The 12,991-nt window shown below is 40.0% G+C and overlaps 5 protein-coding genes across 5 annotated transcripts; 2 read left to right on the forward strand and 3 right to left on the reverse strand.

Moving 5' to 3' along the window:
• Nucleotides 1-232: 232 nt before the first annotated feature.
• Nucleotides 233-1,967, reverse strand: LOC111599888. The gene is made up of 4 exons (XM_023315711.2): nucleotides 1,766-1,967; nucleotides 1,576-1,708; nucleotides 1,151-1,299; nucleotides 233-1,101 (listed from the first exon to the last, which is right to left on the reverse strand). Exons 1-4 carry the CDS (start codon nucleotides 1,894-1,896, stop codon nucleotides 723-725), a joined length of 792 nt encoding a protein of 263 aa, XP_023171479.1. The 5' UTR covers nucleotides 1,897-1,967; the 3' UTR covers nucleotides 233-722.
• Nucleotides 1,968-1,994: 27 nt separating this feature from the next.
• On the reverse strand, nucleotides 1,995-3,453 carry LOC111599887 (ribonuclease H1). The gene is made up of 4 exons (XM_023315710.2): nucleotides 2,963-3,453; nucleotides 2,635-2,906; nucleotides 2,296-2,566; nucleotides 1,995-2,236 (listed from the first exon to the last, which is right to left on the reverse strand). Exons 1-4 carry the CDS (start codon nucleotides 3,329-3,331, stop codon nucleotides 2,132-2,134), a joined length of 1,017 nt encoding a protein of 338 aa, XP_023171478.1. The 5' UTR covers nucleotides 3,332-3,453; the 3' UTR covers nucleotides 1,995-2,131.
• A 308-nt stretch (nucleotides 3,454-3,761) lies between these two features.
• Nucleotides 3,762-5,488, forward strand: LOC111599898 (bone morphogenetic protein receptor type-1B). Its single transcript, XM_023315721.1, has one exon. The coding sequence runs from the start codon at nucleotides 3,833-3,835 to the stop codon at nucleotides 5,465-5,467; it is 1,635 nt and encodes a 544-aa protein (XP_023171489.1). The 5' UTR covers nucleotides 3,762-3,832; the 3' UTR covers nucleotides 5,468-5,488.
• A 1,192-nt stretch (nucleotides 5,489-6,680) lies between these two features.
• On the reverse strand, nucleotides 6,681-8,075 carry LOC111599917 (tRNA methyltransferase 10 homolog A). The gene has a single exon (XM_023315746.2). The coding sequence runs from the start codon at nucleotides 7,986-7,988 to the stop codon at nucleotides 7,008-7,010; it is 981 nt and encodes a 326-aa protein (XP_023171514.1). The 5' UTR covers nucleotides 7,989-8,075; the 3' UTR covers nucleotides 6,681-7,007.
• Nucleotides 8,076-8,141: 66 nt separating this feature from the next.
• LOC111599916 (ribonuclease 3) lies at nucleotides 8,142-12,417 on the forward strand. Its single transcript, XM_023315745.2, has 3 exons — nucleotides 8,142-9,719; nucleotides 9,778-12,081; nucleotides 12,147-12,417. The coding sequence occupies exons 1-3, from the start codon at nucleotides 8,303-8,305 to the stop codon at nucleotides 12,353-12,355; spliced, it is 3,930 nt and encodes a 1,309-aa protein (XP_023171513.2). The 5' UTR covers nucleotides 8,142-8,302; the 3' UTR covers nucleotides 12,356-12,417.
• Nucleotides 12,418-12,991: the final 574 nt, after the last annotated feature.

Consider the following 12,991-nt stretch of genomic DNA (forward strand, 5'->3'; position numbering starts at 1 on the left):
AAAATCTACTATTATATGAAATATCATATAAGTTAAGATGAAATTGTTGCTCCAGCTTTAGTAGTTCCCAAGTTTTATAAGGCATATTTGTGGAGAACGTGAATTGTGAACTGCTTGCAGAGATAAGTTTGAATTAATATCGTAAAGGGTGAATATGAGCACATATATAAAACTTTTGTACTTCCGACTCTCAAGGTTCACAAGCTCCACGAGTTTATACTGAGAAAAGCATGATTTAGCCATAAACATTTTTGGAACGTGCTGCTTAACATAATTTATTGCGGCCCTAATTACAAGGCTTAAACTAGAGTGTAATGTACTTTTAAGACACGCGCTATATACATGACAATAGCAATATATGACTTTACGAGAGAGGTTCGAAAAGTTCTCACAATAAGAAAATGTATACATTTATATTTAACAAAATTTGACATTTTTTTAAATATATACTAGAGTATTTGTTGCTAACTATTTTGATTACACAAAGACAAATGCCACATGCATCAAGAAGACAGGCTGCCGGAAGATAACTTCACACAACTTTAAATCTGCCCCCGTAGATGCCAATGGTATTTGACGCTGGGAATCGCGGGTCTTAAGGTATTTATCTCCACGGCAAATATTTATAAATGTAAACAAATAAAGTATATCATAAAATGTCTAGTCTGGCGGCATTTATCACATGAATCTAAATGGATATAAATTCTTGAACCTCTTGATTATTATTTAAACTTTGCTTCCTGCAACTCCACTTCTCTAAGTTGGTTATTAATGCGTTTAGCTGCTTTATTAGTGGTTAGCATAATCCAAATGGTAGCTGCCCAACTGATGCTGAGTGTAGCAAAGAGAACTGGAATATAGCCATTGGCATCTCCTACAGGTATCTCAGCTATAAGTGGATTTTCTATATTGAATTCCAAATGTAATCGTTGCCAATTACATTTCTCCATTTCGATTCGTTCTACAAAATCAGTTGCCTCTTCGTTTAGGCAGTAAAACTTATCATATTCATCTAGTAGGGCCTTGTCTATGAGTTGCTTATCGTCATTCGTACAGTTGAGATAAAGTTCAGGAGAACTTAGTTTTACCTTGGCCAAGGTCCTGCAATAGCTATATACAGTATATATTTGATTAGATTGTCAGTTCTTACCTTGTAAGACTCGCTGCATGATAGCGAAAATGAATGGGCAATTGTATTGGCTCTTTAATCTTTGTTGATCCACGTAGAAGCACTGAGAAGGGTTTCGCTTTTTCAGTTATGATTTCAACGTCAATGAATTTTGGATACTGCGCATTTATCTATTAAATAAGATTTATTTGTTATTGCTTATTTTGGAAGGCTATTAACTAAGTTAAAAGTAGTTGAGACAGACTATGTTGATGGCTGCTTCTTGGTTGCGCAAGTGATTATTACAGGCCATTATTTTGTAGTACCTGATATGCTGGTAAAGAACAAAAGCTCCTTCTCGGCCAACACATGATCATACACTAGTATTTTTAATTAGTACATGAACTCACGTATCACATAATCTTGCCATAGCATTACCAACTATTACAGGGTACCATGGAGCTCACCATTTTCAAGCGTTGCAATTCGTCCAGCTCATCGGTGCTAATATAAACGGCTGCCGGAAGCAGTTGCACGACCATATATTCACAATTCAAGTTTGCAATTGTTTCAGCGAACTCTACAGTGTACTTTAACTTTCTAGTTAAGAATTTTAATATATATTTGTTTATAAAAATATATTTGATTTATGCAAACCTATGCATGCCGATGGGGTCCATTTCTATGCGCATTATGCTTTGATGCTTCGCATAGCAATTAATAATGTTTACCAACAGCACAGCAATGAATGTAAATACAAAAATTGTTAAATTTGTTAAACATTTCATTTTTTTACCTAAATAAACTTCAAGAACATTATTACTGCTGTCAGTGTTGACAAACGTAAAACTAGCAAGACTGCAAACTTGTTTTCAAGACGAAATGTCAATTTTATTGGGCTGCATACTTAATTCAAAAAATACGCGCGTGGCTCAAAATACCGAAAATAATAATCATATTGATCATCTAAATTCAAAAATTACTCGCCTAGTGAAATACACCTTGAAATTAATTAAATATAAACTAAACATTTTTGCAATTTAACTCTCTGTATAATTGGGAGCCTTGTCGTGCCAATTTGTCTGCCATTTCATTTCCCTTGATGCCCTTATGCGCTTCGACGTAGTTCTTTAATAAGGGAAATGTGCTTTAAGTTAGGCATAGTGCAGTATTTAAATAAAACATACCCATTTGACTTGAACTTGATCGCTTTGCAGTAGCTCATCCAATTCTTTGAAGTCAGCTACATTTTTAACAGGTTGCATATTTGGAAGCTTCCAGCCACGCCTCTTCCAACCGGGTACCCACTTTGTTATCGAGTTGATGAGGAACTGTGAATCTGTGTTAATGCTAAGCTTTTTAATGCCCAAATCCAATGCGGTTTTAATAGCATATATTGCTGCCTGAATTTCGCCCACATTGTTTGTTACACGCCCCAGTACGGGCTTTGCCGCGTTTCTACAAAAGTGTTTTCAGCCAATTAATAAATTAAGTTACTTTCAATAGCTACAAATGTATCAACTCACAGTTGATGATTGTCACCAAAGTAAACGCCAAAGCCGGCGCATGCATGTTTTTTCCCGTTGCCTAGACAAGAACCATCCGTATAGACAATGACATATCCTTCGGAATTCATCGTAAACTCAAATGGGCCGAATTGCTTCAGCGCAACGACATCTTCTACATTTGAGATGTACCGTGGAATTTTCGATTTTGCAGAGCTGCTGCTTTCAGCTTTACGTTTGAGATTGTTGCCTGGCTGTTCAGTAAATCCTTCTACCTCATTCATGGCCAGCAACTAAGGTGACAAGTGTTAGGTATTTAAAGCATATAAGTGTTGCACATTATACTCACTAAATCATCATCTGTGACCTCCTGTTTTTCATCAACATCTTCTGGCCAGAAATCTTTGCTTTCAACTTCATTCGGCGACTGATGCTGCCAACTAACTGGCGGACCTTTTCTTTGTCCAAGGGGCACAGCTATTTTATCTGGTGCGTAATTTCCCTGAGTTCCAGCTCCAGCGGGACTGATAAATTTCTCCGCCTCTTGGCGGCAGTTGAACTTCTTGTAAAGGGCCCCTTTGAAACCCTTTACCTGTTGCTCACATTGCGTCCAGTTTTCATATATTCCAACTTTCCGTCCTTTTGCAACAGCATAGAAAGCCATACTGCGTTCAAATATTCTCACATATTGGAGTTGAGAACGCAGCAGTCCAAACATTATGTGCCTTCAGTGTTGGAAAATGATGCACAAGCTCTACCAGATTAATAAACTATTATGTATAGCTTGTACTTTTAGTTTTCAAGTGTATATTAGATGAGTGAATAATCAGATATATTTGAAATATGAATAATATCTGATAAATACTATTTGTTTAAAATCAACTAATTAAATAAGCATGCTATAAACAATAAGCGATATATCCCAATAAATAACATCAATATATCGATGCTATGAGATAACAAATTTACAGCTATTACAGCAAATATATCTAAAATATAATATTTATAACAGTAAATAAATATCTCTAGGCAGTATTACAATTTTCTATAAACATAACTTTGATGCGATTATTATCATCAAACTTTATATGCATACCAACAGTATGGATCGATACATCCATGATTCGATAGTTCTTTTTACGTACATCTCTAGATAAGAAGCTAATAAACGAAAATAAAAAAAATCTGTTTTTCCTGTGCACAAGTTATATCATTAATAATGTGCAAGGGAAGTGTTTCGTTAGTTTGTTTTGTTTTTGTGTTAATTGTGCAAATACATAATGCCGAATTTCGTGCATACGAAGAGATTGCAGTTGTTGAACCAGAAATTGCAGCTGCAATCACAGCAAATCACGATAAGCGTAAAAATGCACGTTCGATGATTTGCTATTGCGATGGCAGTTGCCCGAACAATGTAAGCAACGGTACCTGCGAGACACGACCAGGTGGCAGTTGTTTCAGCGCCGTCGAAGAGGTTTACGATGAGACAACAGGCACATATGAGGAGGAGCGCACATTTGGCTGTATGCCCCCCGAGGATAATGGCGGATTGTTAATGTGCAAAGTGTCAGTTATGCCTTATTTACATGGGAAAAATATTGCCTGCTGTGATGAGAAGGATTTATGCAATCGAGAGCTGCAGCCAGACTTTATGCCGAAGCTGACGACACCGCCACCCGAACTGCCCGTTAGCCGGGAATCCATTCATATAGTGACACTCCTGGCCATCATTGTGCTCCTCTTCGTGTTTATTGTGTTTGTCGTTGCATTATGCGGTTTTCTCAAACGTCGCAATAAACTGCAAAAGCAACCACGTTTGATCAACTCCATGTGCAATTCTCAGATATCGCAGTTAGTCGAACAGAGCTCGGGCTCTGGATCTGGTCTTCCGCTACTGGTGCAACGCACAATTGCCAAGCAGATACAAATGGTGCGCCTCGTGGGCAAGGGACGCTACGGCGAGGTGTGGCTGGCCAAATGGCGCGATGAACGAGTAGCTGTCAAGACCTTTTTCACCACCGAGGAAGCATCCTGGTTTCGCGAAACAGAAATCTATCAAACTGTGCTGATGCGTCATGAGAATATTTTGGGTTTTATTGCGGCTGATATAAAAGGAAATGGCAGTTGGACACAAATGCTTTTGATCACCGATTACCATGAAATGGGCAGTCTGCACGATTATCTCTCCACATCGGTGATCAATCCACAAAAGCTACAGCTGCTCTCTTATTCCCTGGCATCCGGTTTGGCACATCTGCATGACGAAATCTTTGGCACACCGGGCAAACCAGCCATAGCCCATCGGGATATCAAGAGCAAGAATATATTGGTCAAGCGGAATGGGCAATGCGCTATTGCTGACTTTGGATTAGCGGTTAAGTACATATCGGAACTGGATGAGATCCATATTGCACAGAATACACGCGTCGGCACACGTCGCTACATGGCGCCAGAAGTGCTCGACCAGACGTTGAATCCACAGCAATTCGAAGAATTCAAACGTGCCGACATGTACTCTGTCGGCCTTGTCCTCTGGGAGATTGCCAGACGTTGCTATACGCCCATATCGGGCACAAAGACAACTGCTTGCGAGGACTATGCGCTGCCATATCATGATGTGGTGCCGTCAGATCCCACATTTGATGATATGCATGCAGTTGTCTGCGCCAAGGGCTATAGACCGCCCATACCAATGCGTTGGCAAGAGGATGATGTGCTAGCCAGCCTCTCGAAGATCATGCAGGAATGTTGGCATCCAAATCCAACGGTGCGCTTAACAGCGCTGCGTGTTAAGAAAACGCTTGGACGCCTTGAAGCGGACTGCCTTATCGATGTGCCCATGAAAATTGTCTAGGGGAACTACTAGTAAAGAGCAATCCCTAATTGAATTTTATTTTATATATATATATATATATATATATATATATATATATATATATATATATATATATATATTCAGTATATATAGATTAGTTTTGCTAGCTGCATTTTGCATTTATAAAGCAAGTTTTTGTTCGTTCGGTAAATAGTTGATAAGCCGTTTTTTAAAAACTTTGTGCCTACTAATAACACAGACCAACCAAGAATCAGACTATACTTATTAAAGCCATATTTTTAATCCGAAACTGATGTCAAAATATCTGTAATAAATCAATCTTTTGATATATTATCGATATGAATTAAAAAAAGCAAACATAGATGACGATCACAACAATTTTCTCCGATACAGTTATTACGAAAAATGTTAGTGTTATTTGTCTCGTTTTAAACCTCTTTTAAAATTTCGAAGTATCTTATTCAGTCAATGACAAATCATATAATTCGACTTCGATTGCAGAAACCTTTGGCTAAATCTAGTCTGATTCTTGGTTACCAAATCCTGTTGGCCTGTGTAATTAAACTTAAACTTAAGATTTGTACTGATTCGTATGTTAGTTTAAGTAACATTTGTTGTTTAGTTTAATATTAGTGTTAAGGTTCAATTGGTTTGCAAAATGCTTTAACTTTTCTTCGGAAATCTTTTTTGAAAAAAATCGAGTTTCAAAATTCATTTTTGTGCCAGCTTACTTCTGAGGTAGAACTATATAATAAACCTAGACTAAGTTGAAAAGGAGTGAAATGCTAAGAAATATATATATATTTCTATATGTTTTTAGCTATAACACATTTGTGCATTTTTGTAAGTTAAACAAATGCAAAAATAATGCTGCCTTATGTAAAATTTAAAATCAACTAGACTTAGAGTATATATAAATATATAACAAGTTTCGAGCAGCTGCTTCAAATAGTTTAAGAAGCAATAGACATATATACATATGTATAGTTAATTAAGTTATATAATTCAATTTGAGGGTGCAAAACATTTTAACAATTTACCTTTTATATAAACTAATCAAAAGATTCACAATATTTTGTTTAGCTTTAGGCGCAACTAATATATTTTGCTTAAGAAATTACAATAACAAAAGTTTCAATCTTCAATCTTTGTTTTAAGATTTTTTATTTACAGTTTCTAAAAATAAATACATATTTGATTCAATTATTTTGTCATTTAACTTCTATTTTTATTTACAAACATTTAGTGTATCTGACTGAGTATACCCTGCAGCAGATGTTTCTGAATTATATTAGCTTGATGAACACATAGTCACACACTCAAATATACGCAAGGAATACACTAAAATAGCTAAATATCGTTTGTAGATACCATAGAAATATGGTAAATGGAAGTATGGAAATATAAAAAAATTATCAATAATTTCAAATAAACTTGATTCAGTCGTGGTAAAGGATTTCTTCTACTTATGTACTTATGAACAGACGAACAGGGTTGTTAATCCAAAATCCCTTATACGAAAGGACAGTTAGAAATATGAATTTACTACAAGAAAAAGTCAACTCTCTGTAATTACTTTATCCCCAAGTTCATCTGTCTCCGCCACATCAGTTATCTCAACTTTCTCTTGTTCGATCTCCATTTGTTTATCATTCTCTTGCTGATCCGTTTGCACAATTTTCATGTCTTTGCTATTGTTCTTAGCCTTGGCACCCTTGCGCTGCGGTATAGTCTCTAGAATCGCTTGCGTCCATCCCTGGTTGGCTGCTACGCGTGTCAGAAGCTCAAAGACGTGAAAGGTGCTTAGCACGGAGCGCGTCTTCATGTCCACGTGCTCACTGAGTGGCAGGCGAGCTGTAAGTAGTCCCGCACTTGTTGCCCGCTGATGACAGAGACCTTTTAAGTGATTGTGATCGACCAAACCGCCAATAACATAAGTATGTCCAGGCAATAACTTCTCCAGTATCGTATCCGATTCACAGGTCAAATAAACCAATTTCTGTTTGTCGAACAGTTCACTGTGTGTACGATCGAAGTGATAATCGACATGCCAATTTTCCCAGCCATCGTTCTTTTTGAAGCATTCGTGTATGTTGCCTTTGGTCTTGATGCCTGTAAAGTGCAGACGCAACGGCTGGGCGGCTCGTCGATTAATCGTATAAATGCGTAGGCATTGCTTCACACACTTGGCCACATCTCGCTCGTGCATCAGATCGTCGTAATCCAAATCGATGGCCACGCTGATTATATCAGGCGAACTTTGCTTATTGATTGCCATTAGCTGGCGCCGTTTCAGCTCCTTGCGTGAAGGACCCACACTGAGTGGAAGCCCCTTAGCCTTGGCCTCCACTCGTTTCGCCTTTTGACGCTCGCGCTCCTTCAGTCGTCGCAATTTTCGCATTTCAAGCATTTCGGCATGTTTTCGTTGTTTCTTCAGTTGGTTTTTGCTCAACGGTGTGGCGGGCGTAGTGCCTGGACAGCTGCTAAGCGTAATCTGCGCAGTTTGATCTTGGTCATTGTCTTCTTTTTTTACGTCCATATTGAAAATTTCTTTAATTAAAATTAAATACAAATCTTGTAACTTTTTTAGCTAAGCATGTTAAAACCTATATGGTTCATTGGAACAGCATGTTATCGATTGTACTTAATACGCTAATCGTTACCACCCATCCCAGATAAAACGACCATTTCGATAACTTCACTCGAACTAGTTTGCCATCGAAACTACTTGTGCTGTCTATGCAGCCCTGAGAAAAGGGCTGTCTATTCAGCCCTGAGAAAAGGGCTGCCGCAGGTGTTGCAATTTAGTTCTCGCGAAGAAGTAGAGCCTAATCAGACTTTGGATTAAAAATTATGTACCAGCCACCTTTGCCGCCGCAAGATGTGCCCACACAACCTCCACCACCACCACCACCACCAGCTGAAGCCGTAGAATTACCTCCGGCGGGCATAAAACACGATGCTCAGCCGGCTAACGTTGAAACAGCTGGGCCGGCAAATTTTCATTATGCACACAATCCGTGGAGTATGAATGAGGCTTACAACTCTCAAGGTTCATCTGTGAATTATGGTAAATATGACGCCAACGCCTATTCGCCATATGCTTCAGGGCCAATGCCAATGCCGCCGTATACAGCTAACGTACCTCCATATTACTATGAGAATTATGGATATCCGGAGCCCTATGCAGGAACGACTTCTAATTACGGAGCTAAGTCGTCTAGCTCTGGCTATGAATCTAGATCAGATTATAGGCAGGGCAGTTACTCTTCAAATTATCGTCAGCCCAGTCACAGTTATTACTCTAATAGTTATCCGAAAAATTATGGTGGATATAACTATAACAATCGCTATGAACAAAGATATTATAATCCACGACAGTCCTATCATGCCGGCCAAAGGAATCCGAAGAGCATGCCCAATGAGGCGCCAAGCACGCCCAAGTTGGAAACAGAACGGGATCGTCTCTTGCGTCAGTGGTGTTCCAACTATTGTGAGAAACCCGAGGATTATATTAAGAAAATGAATGCTTTAATCGAAGCCGAGGCTCCTGCTGAATCCTGGGTACGTTCATCACCCGCTGAACTCTACTATGAGCGCACAAAGATCGAGCATGAAGTAAGGGCCAAGCCCCGACTGCACAAACGCTGCGAGATGTTTGAGCAGCAGCTCATCGAACGTGCCGAAAGAGTGAGGAAGACATTGCCCATCTATGTGCCTCCTGCTCGAAAAACGCGACGACGGGCTTGCAATCACAAGCATAAATCGGAAGCATGTTCCTCCAGCTCCGATTCGGATTCGGATGAGGATGCCTTCAAGATCGAACAAGACTGTTGCATGGAAGAGCTGTCGCGCAAGGTGCAACACCCACAGCGGGTACATCCCGATCTATGGCATAACGATGCGGGTGAAATGAACGATGGACCGCTCTGTCGCTGCTCGGCTAAGTCGCGACGCATTGGCATACGACATGGCATATATCCAGGCGAGAAGGGGTATCCCATCTGCGATAAGGACACTAATAACGCGAGCAAACTTTATCATTATCGCATTACCATTTCGCCGCCCACAAATTTCCTAACCAAAACGCCGACAATCATCAAACACGATGAGCATGAATTCCTCTTTGAAGGCTTCTCTCTGCTATCGCATGTCCGTCTAACGGATTTGCCCGTCTGCAAAGTGATTCGCTTCAATATTGAATATACCATTGAATATGACGAGGAGAAGATGCCTGAGAACTTTACCATACGCGAATTGGATTTGTTTTGTAAGCTATTTCATTTGTATCTAAATAATAAATACTTAAAACAAATTTTTTTTTCTAGTTAAGTATCTATTTCATGAGCTGCTGGAGCTGGTTGACTTCAATCTCATGCCAAATGGTGAACAATCTTGTCCAGCTTTCCATTTTCTGCCACGCTTTGTGCGCGAGCTGCCGGACAATGGAAAGGAAGTGCTGGCGATGTGCGAGGTATTGAAGTATTTGCTGGACAACTCAGCGGAACTGGTGGAGCCGCAGCAGCTGCTGCACTTGAATCGCATAAGTCAACATGAATGGCAAAAGTATGTGGATTATATTAAGGGCATGTTGGTAACAAAACCTGGCCATAAGCCCTGTTCGCTGCGTGTCGATCAGTTGGATCGAAATAATTCCGATCTACCCGAATGCTTGGATCGAGAGACAGGCATCTCACATCCAGCGATTGTACATTTTGGCATACGTCCACCTCAGCTGAGCTATGCTGGCAATCCGGAGTATCAGAAGGCTTGGCGAGAATATGTTAAATTTCGGCATCTAATGGCGAATATGTCGAAGCCATCATTCAAGGACAAACGTAAGCTAGAGGACAAGGAGCAACGACTGCAGGAGATGCGTACCCAGGGACGGATGAAACGAAATATTACCGTGGCCATTAGCTCGAATGGTTTCTACCGTACGGGCATTATGTGTGATATAGTACAGCATGCAATGCTTATACCTGTGTTGACAGGCCATCTACGCTTCCATAAATCCTTGGACTTACTGGAGGAGAGTATTGGCTATAAGTTCAAAAATCGTTACTTACTCCAGTTGGCACTTACGCATCCTTCGTACAAAGAAAACTACGGCACTAATCCAGACCATGCGCGCAATTCACTAACCAATTGTGGCATTCGACAGCCGGAATATGGAGACCGTAAGATTCATTATATGAATACGAGAAAGCGTGGCATCAATACTCTTGTTAGCATTATGTCGCGCTTTGGCAAGGATCATGAGACGGTTTCCAATATTACGCACAACGAACGTCTTGAATTTCTGGGCGATGCTGTGGTCGAATTTTTGAGCTCGATTCACTTGTTCTTTATGTTTCCGGAGCTGGAGGAAGGTGGTTTGGCCACCTATCGCGCTGCAATTGTCCAGAATCAGCATTTGGCTTTGCTAGCCAAGAAATTGCAGCTGGAAGAGTTTATGCTGTATGCCCATGGCTCGGATTTGTGCCACGAGCTTGAGCTCCGGCATGCCATGGCCAATTGCTTTGAGGCTTTGATGGGTGCCTTGCTGTTGGATGGCGGCATTAAAGTGGCCGATGAGGTATTCACCGATGCTCTCTTTAGGCAGGACGATAAATTGCTTGCCATATGGAAGAATTTGCCGGAGCATCCGTTGCAGGAGCAGGAACCATTAGGCGATCGTAGCTGCATCGATGCTTACCGCGTGCTCAAGGATTTGACCAGATTTGAGGATTCGATTGGCATCAAGTTTAAGCATATACGCTTGCTTGCACGCGCCTTTACGGATCGCTCTATTGGCTTTACACACTTGACGCTTGGCTCGAATCAAAGACTGGAATTCTTGGGAGATACTGTGTTGCAGCTTATTTGCTCGGAGTATTTGTATAGACATTTTCCTGAGCATCATGAGGGACATTTATCATTGCTGCGCTCCTCGCTGGTCAACAATCGTACACAGGCTGTGGTCTGTGACGACCTGGGCATGCCCAAGTTTGCTGTCTATGCTAACCCGAAGGCTGATTTAAAAACCAAAGATAGAGCGGATCTGCTGGAAGCTTTTCTTGGCGCTCTTTATGTGGATAAGGGATTGCTTTATTGTGAACAGTTCTGTCATGTCTGTCTCTTTCCACGGCTGCAACTGTTCATCATGAATCAGGATTGGAATGATCCGAAATCGAAGCTGCAACAATGTTGTCTCACTTTACGCACCATGGACGGCGGGGAGCCAGATATACCCTATTACAAGGTGGTCGAGGCGAGTGGACCCACGAATACCCGCGTTTACAAGGTGGCTGTCTATTTTCGGTCGAAGCGTTTGGCCACCGCCAGTGGCTCGTCCATACAGCAGGCAGAGATGAATGCCGCGAAGCAAGCTCTAGAGAATTCCAGAGATTTGTTTCCCCAACTCGATCACCAGAAGCGCGTCATTGCCAAAAGCATTAAGAAGCAAACAGGCAGCGAAATGGATAATGATGTGGACAAGCCACAAGATGATAAGGCGAAGAAGCCCAAATATGCACCGCCGTTGGAGGATGAATCTCATTTGCCAAAGCAATATCGCATGCATGAGAATATATCCAGTGATGAATTGCCAGAGGATGACGAAGAAGATGATCAAGGCAGAGCAGCCATTTGTAAGTAGTTTTAAAAGTTTCAACGAGCATATTTAAATGATTCGTTTTCTTCTTTTCATTTCAAGCACCTGTTCGTCTGCCAAAGCATCGAAATGGCAGCAGGAGCAGCAGCAGCAGCAATAGTAGTAGTAGTAGTAGTAGCAGCAGCAGCAGCAGCACTAGCAGCAGCAGTAGTAGTAGTGATACTGATAGTGATGCCTGTTCTCCGCCAAAGCTTCCAGCGCGCTTAGAGGAAGGCTCCGTTTCGCCAGTCTCCTCTTCTTCATCGTTATAATATAAATTAAATTTAACAATCTATAAGATAACAAAATAACAGATAAGCAAAAGATAAACTTCATATGCTTGAGTATATATCTGAAAGCTCACATATTTAGTACTAAGAAATATCTAAAGAAACTTTCAGCTTGATTAAAATATGAATTTTATTTCAACTAATTCTTGAATGTCAATTGGCATTGAACGTTGCATGAAGTTTGTTTAGATAATATATATTATATAGAGTTACTATAGAACTAAACTTGAACAGCATGTAGTGCCAACAATTCATGAATTGATTTAATTACACAATAAATTTATTTACAGACATTCGAGTCATTCCTAAATTCAAGAAACCTTGAAAATCTCTGAAAAGATACAAACTATTTCTTTGTCATTCCATTCTTTGTATACCCCGAATCCATTAAAAAAAAGGGGTTTGGTAAATTGGTTTTGTTTTTAATTTCTTACAACAGTCATGCAAACTTATAAATTGAACTTTTTCGGAGTCGATCAAACTAGATGATGATATACTATATCCAATTATGTAAAACATATTTGATATTTGAAACTACTAATATTTTCACGACAGTACACTGTACTTATTTTACTTGTACTTTTATTCAATTTTATTGAAAAGCGCATTTGCATTTCA

This window comes from Drosophila hydei, unplaced genomic scaffold (genome assembly GCF_003285905.1).
Source record: "Drosophila hydei strain 15085-1641.00,03,60 unplaced genomic scaffold, DhydRS2 tig00000315-arrow-arrow-pilon, whole genome shotgun sequence".
NCBI classification, from domain to species: Eukaryota; Metazoa; Arthropoda; class Insecta; order Diptera; family Drosophilidae; genus Drosophila; species Drosophila hydei.

What these genes read in the sequence shown, in the direction of transcription:
- LOC111599888 (XM_023315711.2), bottom strand. Translation starts at nt 1,896, where the DNA reads ATGAAATGTTTAACAAATTTAACAATTTTTGTATTTACATTCATTGCT. An exon ending in AATTGCAACGCTTGAAAATG is followed by an intron (nt 1,300 to 1,575) that starts GTGAGCTCCATG and finishes CTTATTTAATAG; the next exon opens with ATAAATGCGCAGTATCCAAA. An exon ending in CATGCAGCGAGTCTTACAAG is followed by an intron (nt 1,102 to 1,150) that starts GTAAGAACTGAC and finishes TAGCTATTGCAG; the next exon opens with GACCTTGGCCAAGGTAAAAC.
- LOC111599887 (XM_023315710.2), bottom strand. Translation starts at nt 3,331, where the DNA reads ATGTTTGGACTGCTGCGTTCTCAACTCCAATATGTGAGAATATTTGAA. An exon ending in AGGTCACAGATGATGATTTA is followed by an intron (nt 2,907 to 2,962) that starts GTGAGTATAATG and finishes TTGTCACCTTAG; the next exon opens with TTGCTGGCCATGAATGAGGT. An exon ending in TTTGGTGACAATCATCAACT is followed by an intron (nt 2,567 to 2,634) that starts GTGAGTTGATAC and finishes ACACTTTTGTAG; the next exon opens with AAACGCGGCAAAGCCCGTAC.
- LOC111599898 (XM_023315721.1), top strand. Translation starts at nt 3,833, where the DNA reads ATGTGCAAGGGAAGTGTTTCGTTAGTTTGTTTTGTTTTTGTGTTAATT.
- LOC111599917 (XM_023315746.2), bottom strand. Translation starts at nt 7,988, where the DNA reads ATGGACGTAAAAAAAGAAGACAATGACCAAGATCAAACTGCGCAGATT.
- LOC111599916 (XM_023315745.2), top strand. Translation starts at nt 8,303, where the DNA reads ATGTACCAGCCACCTTTGCCGCCGCAAGATGTGCCCACACAACCTCCA. An exon ending in ACGCGAATTGGATTTGTTTT is followed by an intron (nt 9,720 to 9,777) that starts GTAAGCTATTTC and finishes TTTTTTTTCTAG; the next exon opens with TTAAGTATCTATTTCATGAG. An exon ending in TCAAGGCAGAGCAGCCATTT is followed by an intron (nt 12,082 to 12,146) that starts GTAAGTAGTTTT and finishes TTTCATTTCAAG; the next exon opens with CACCTGTTCGTCTGCCAAAG.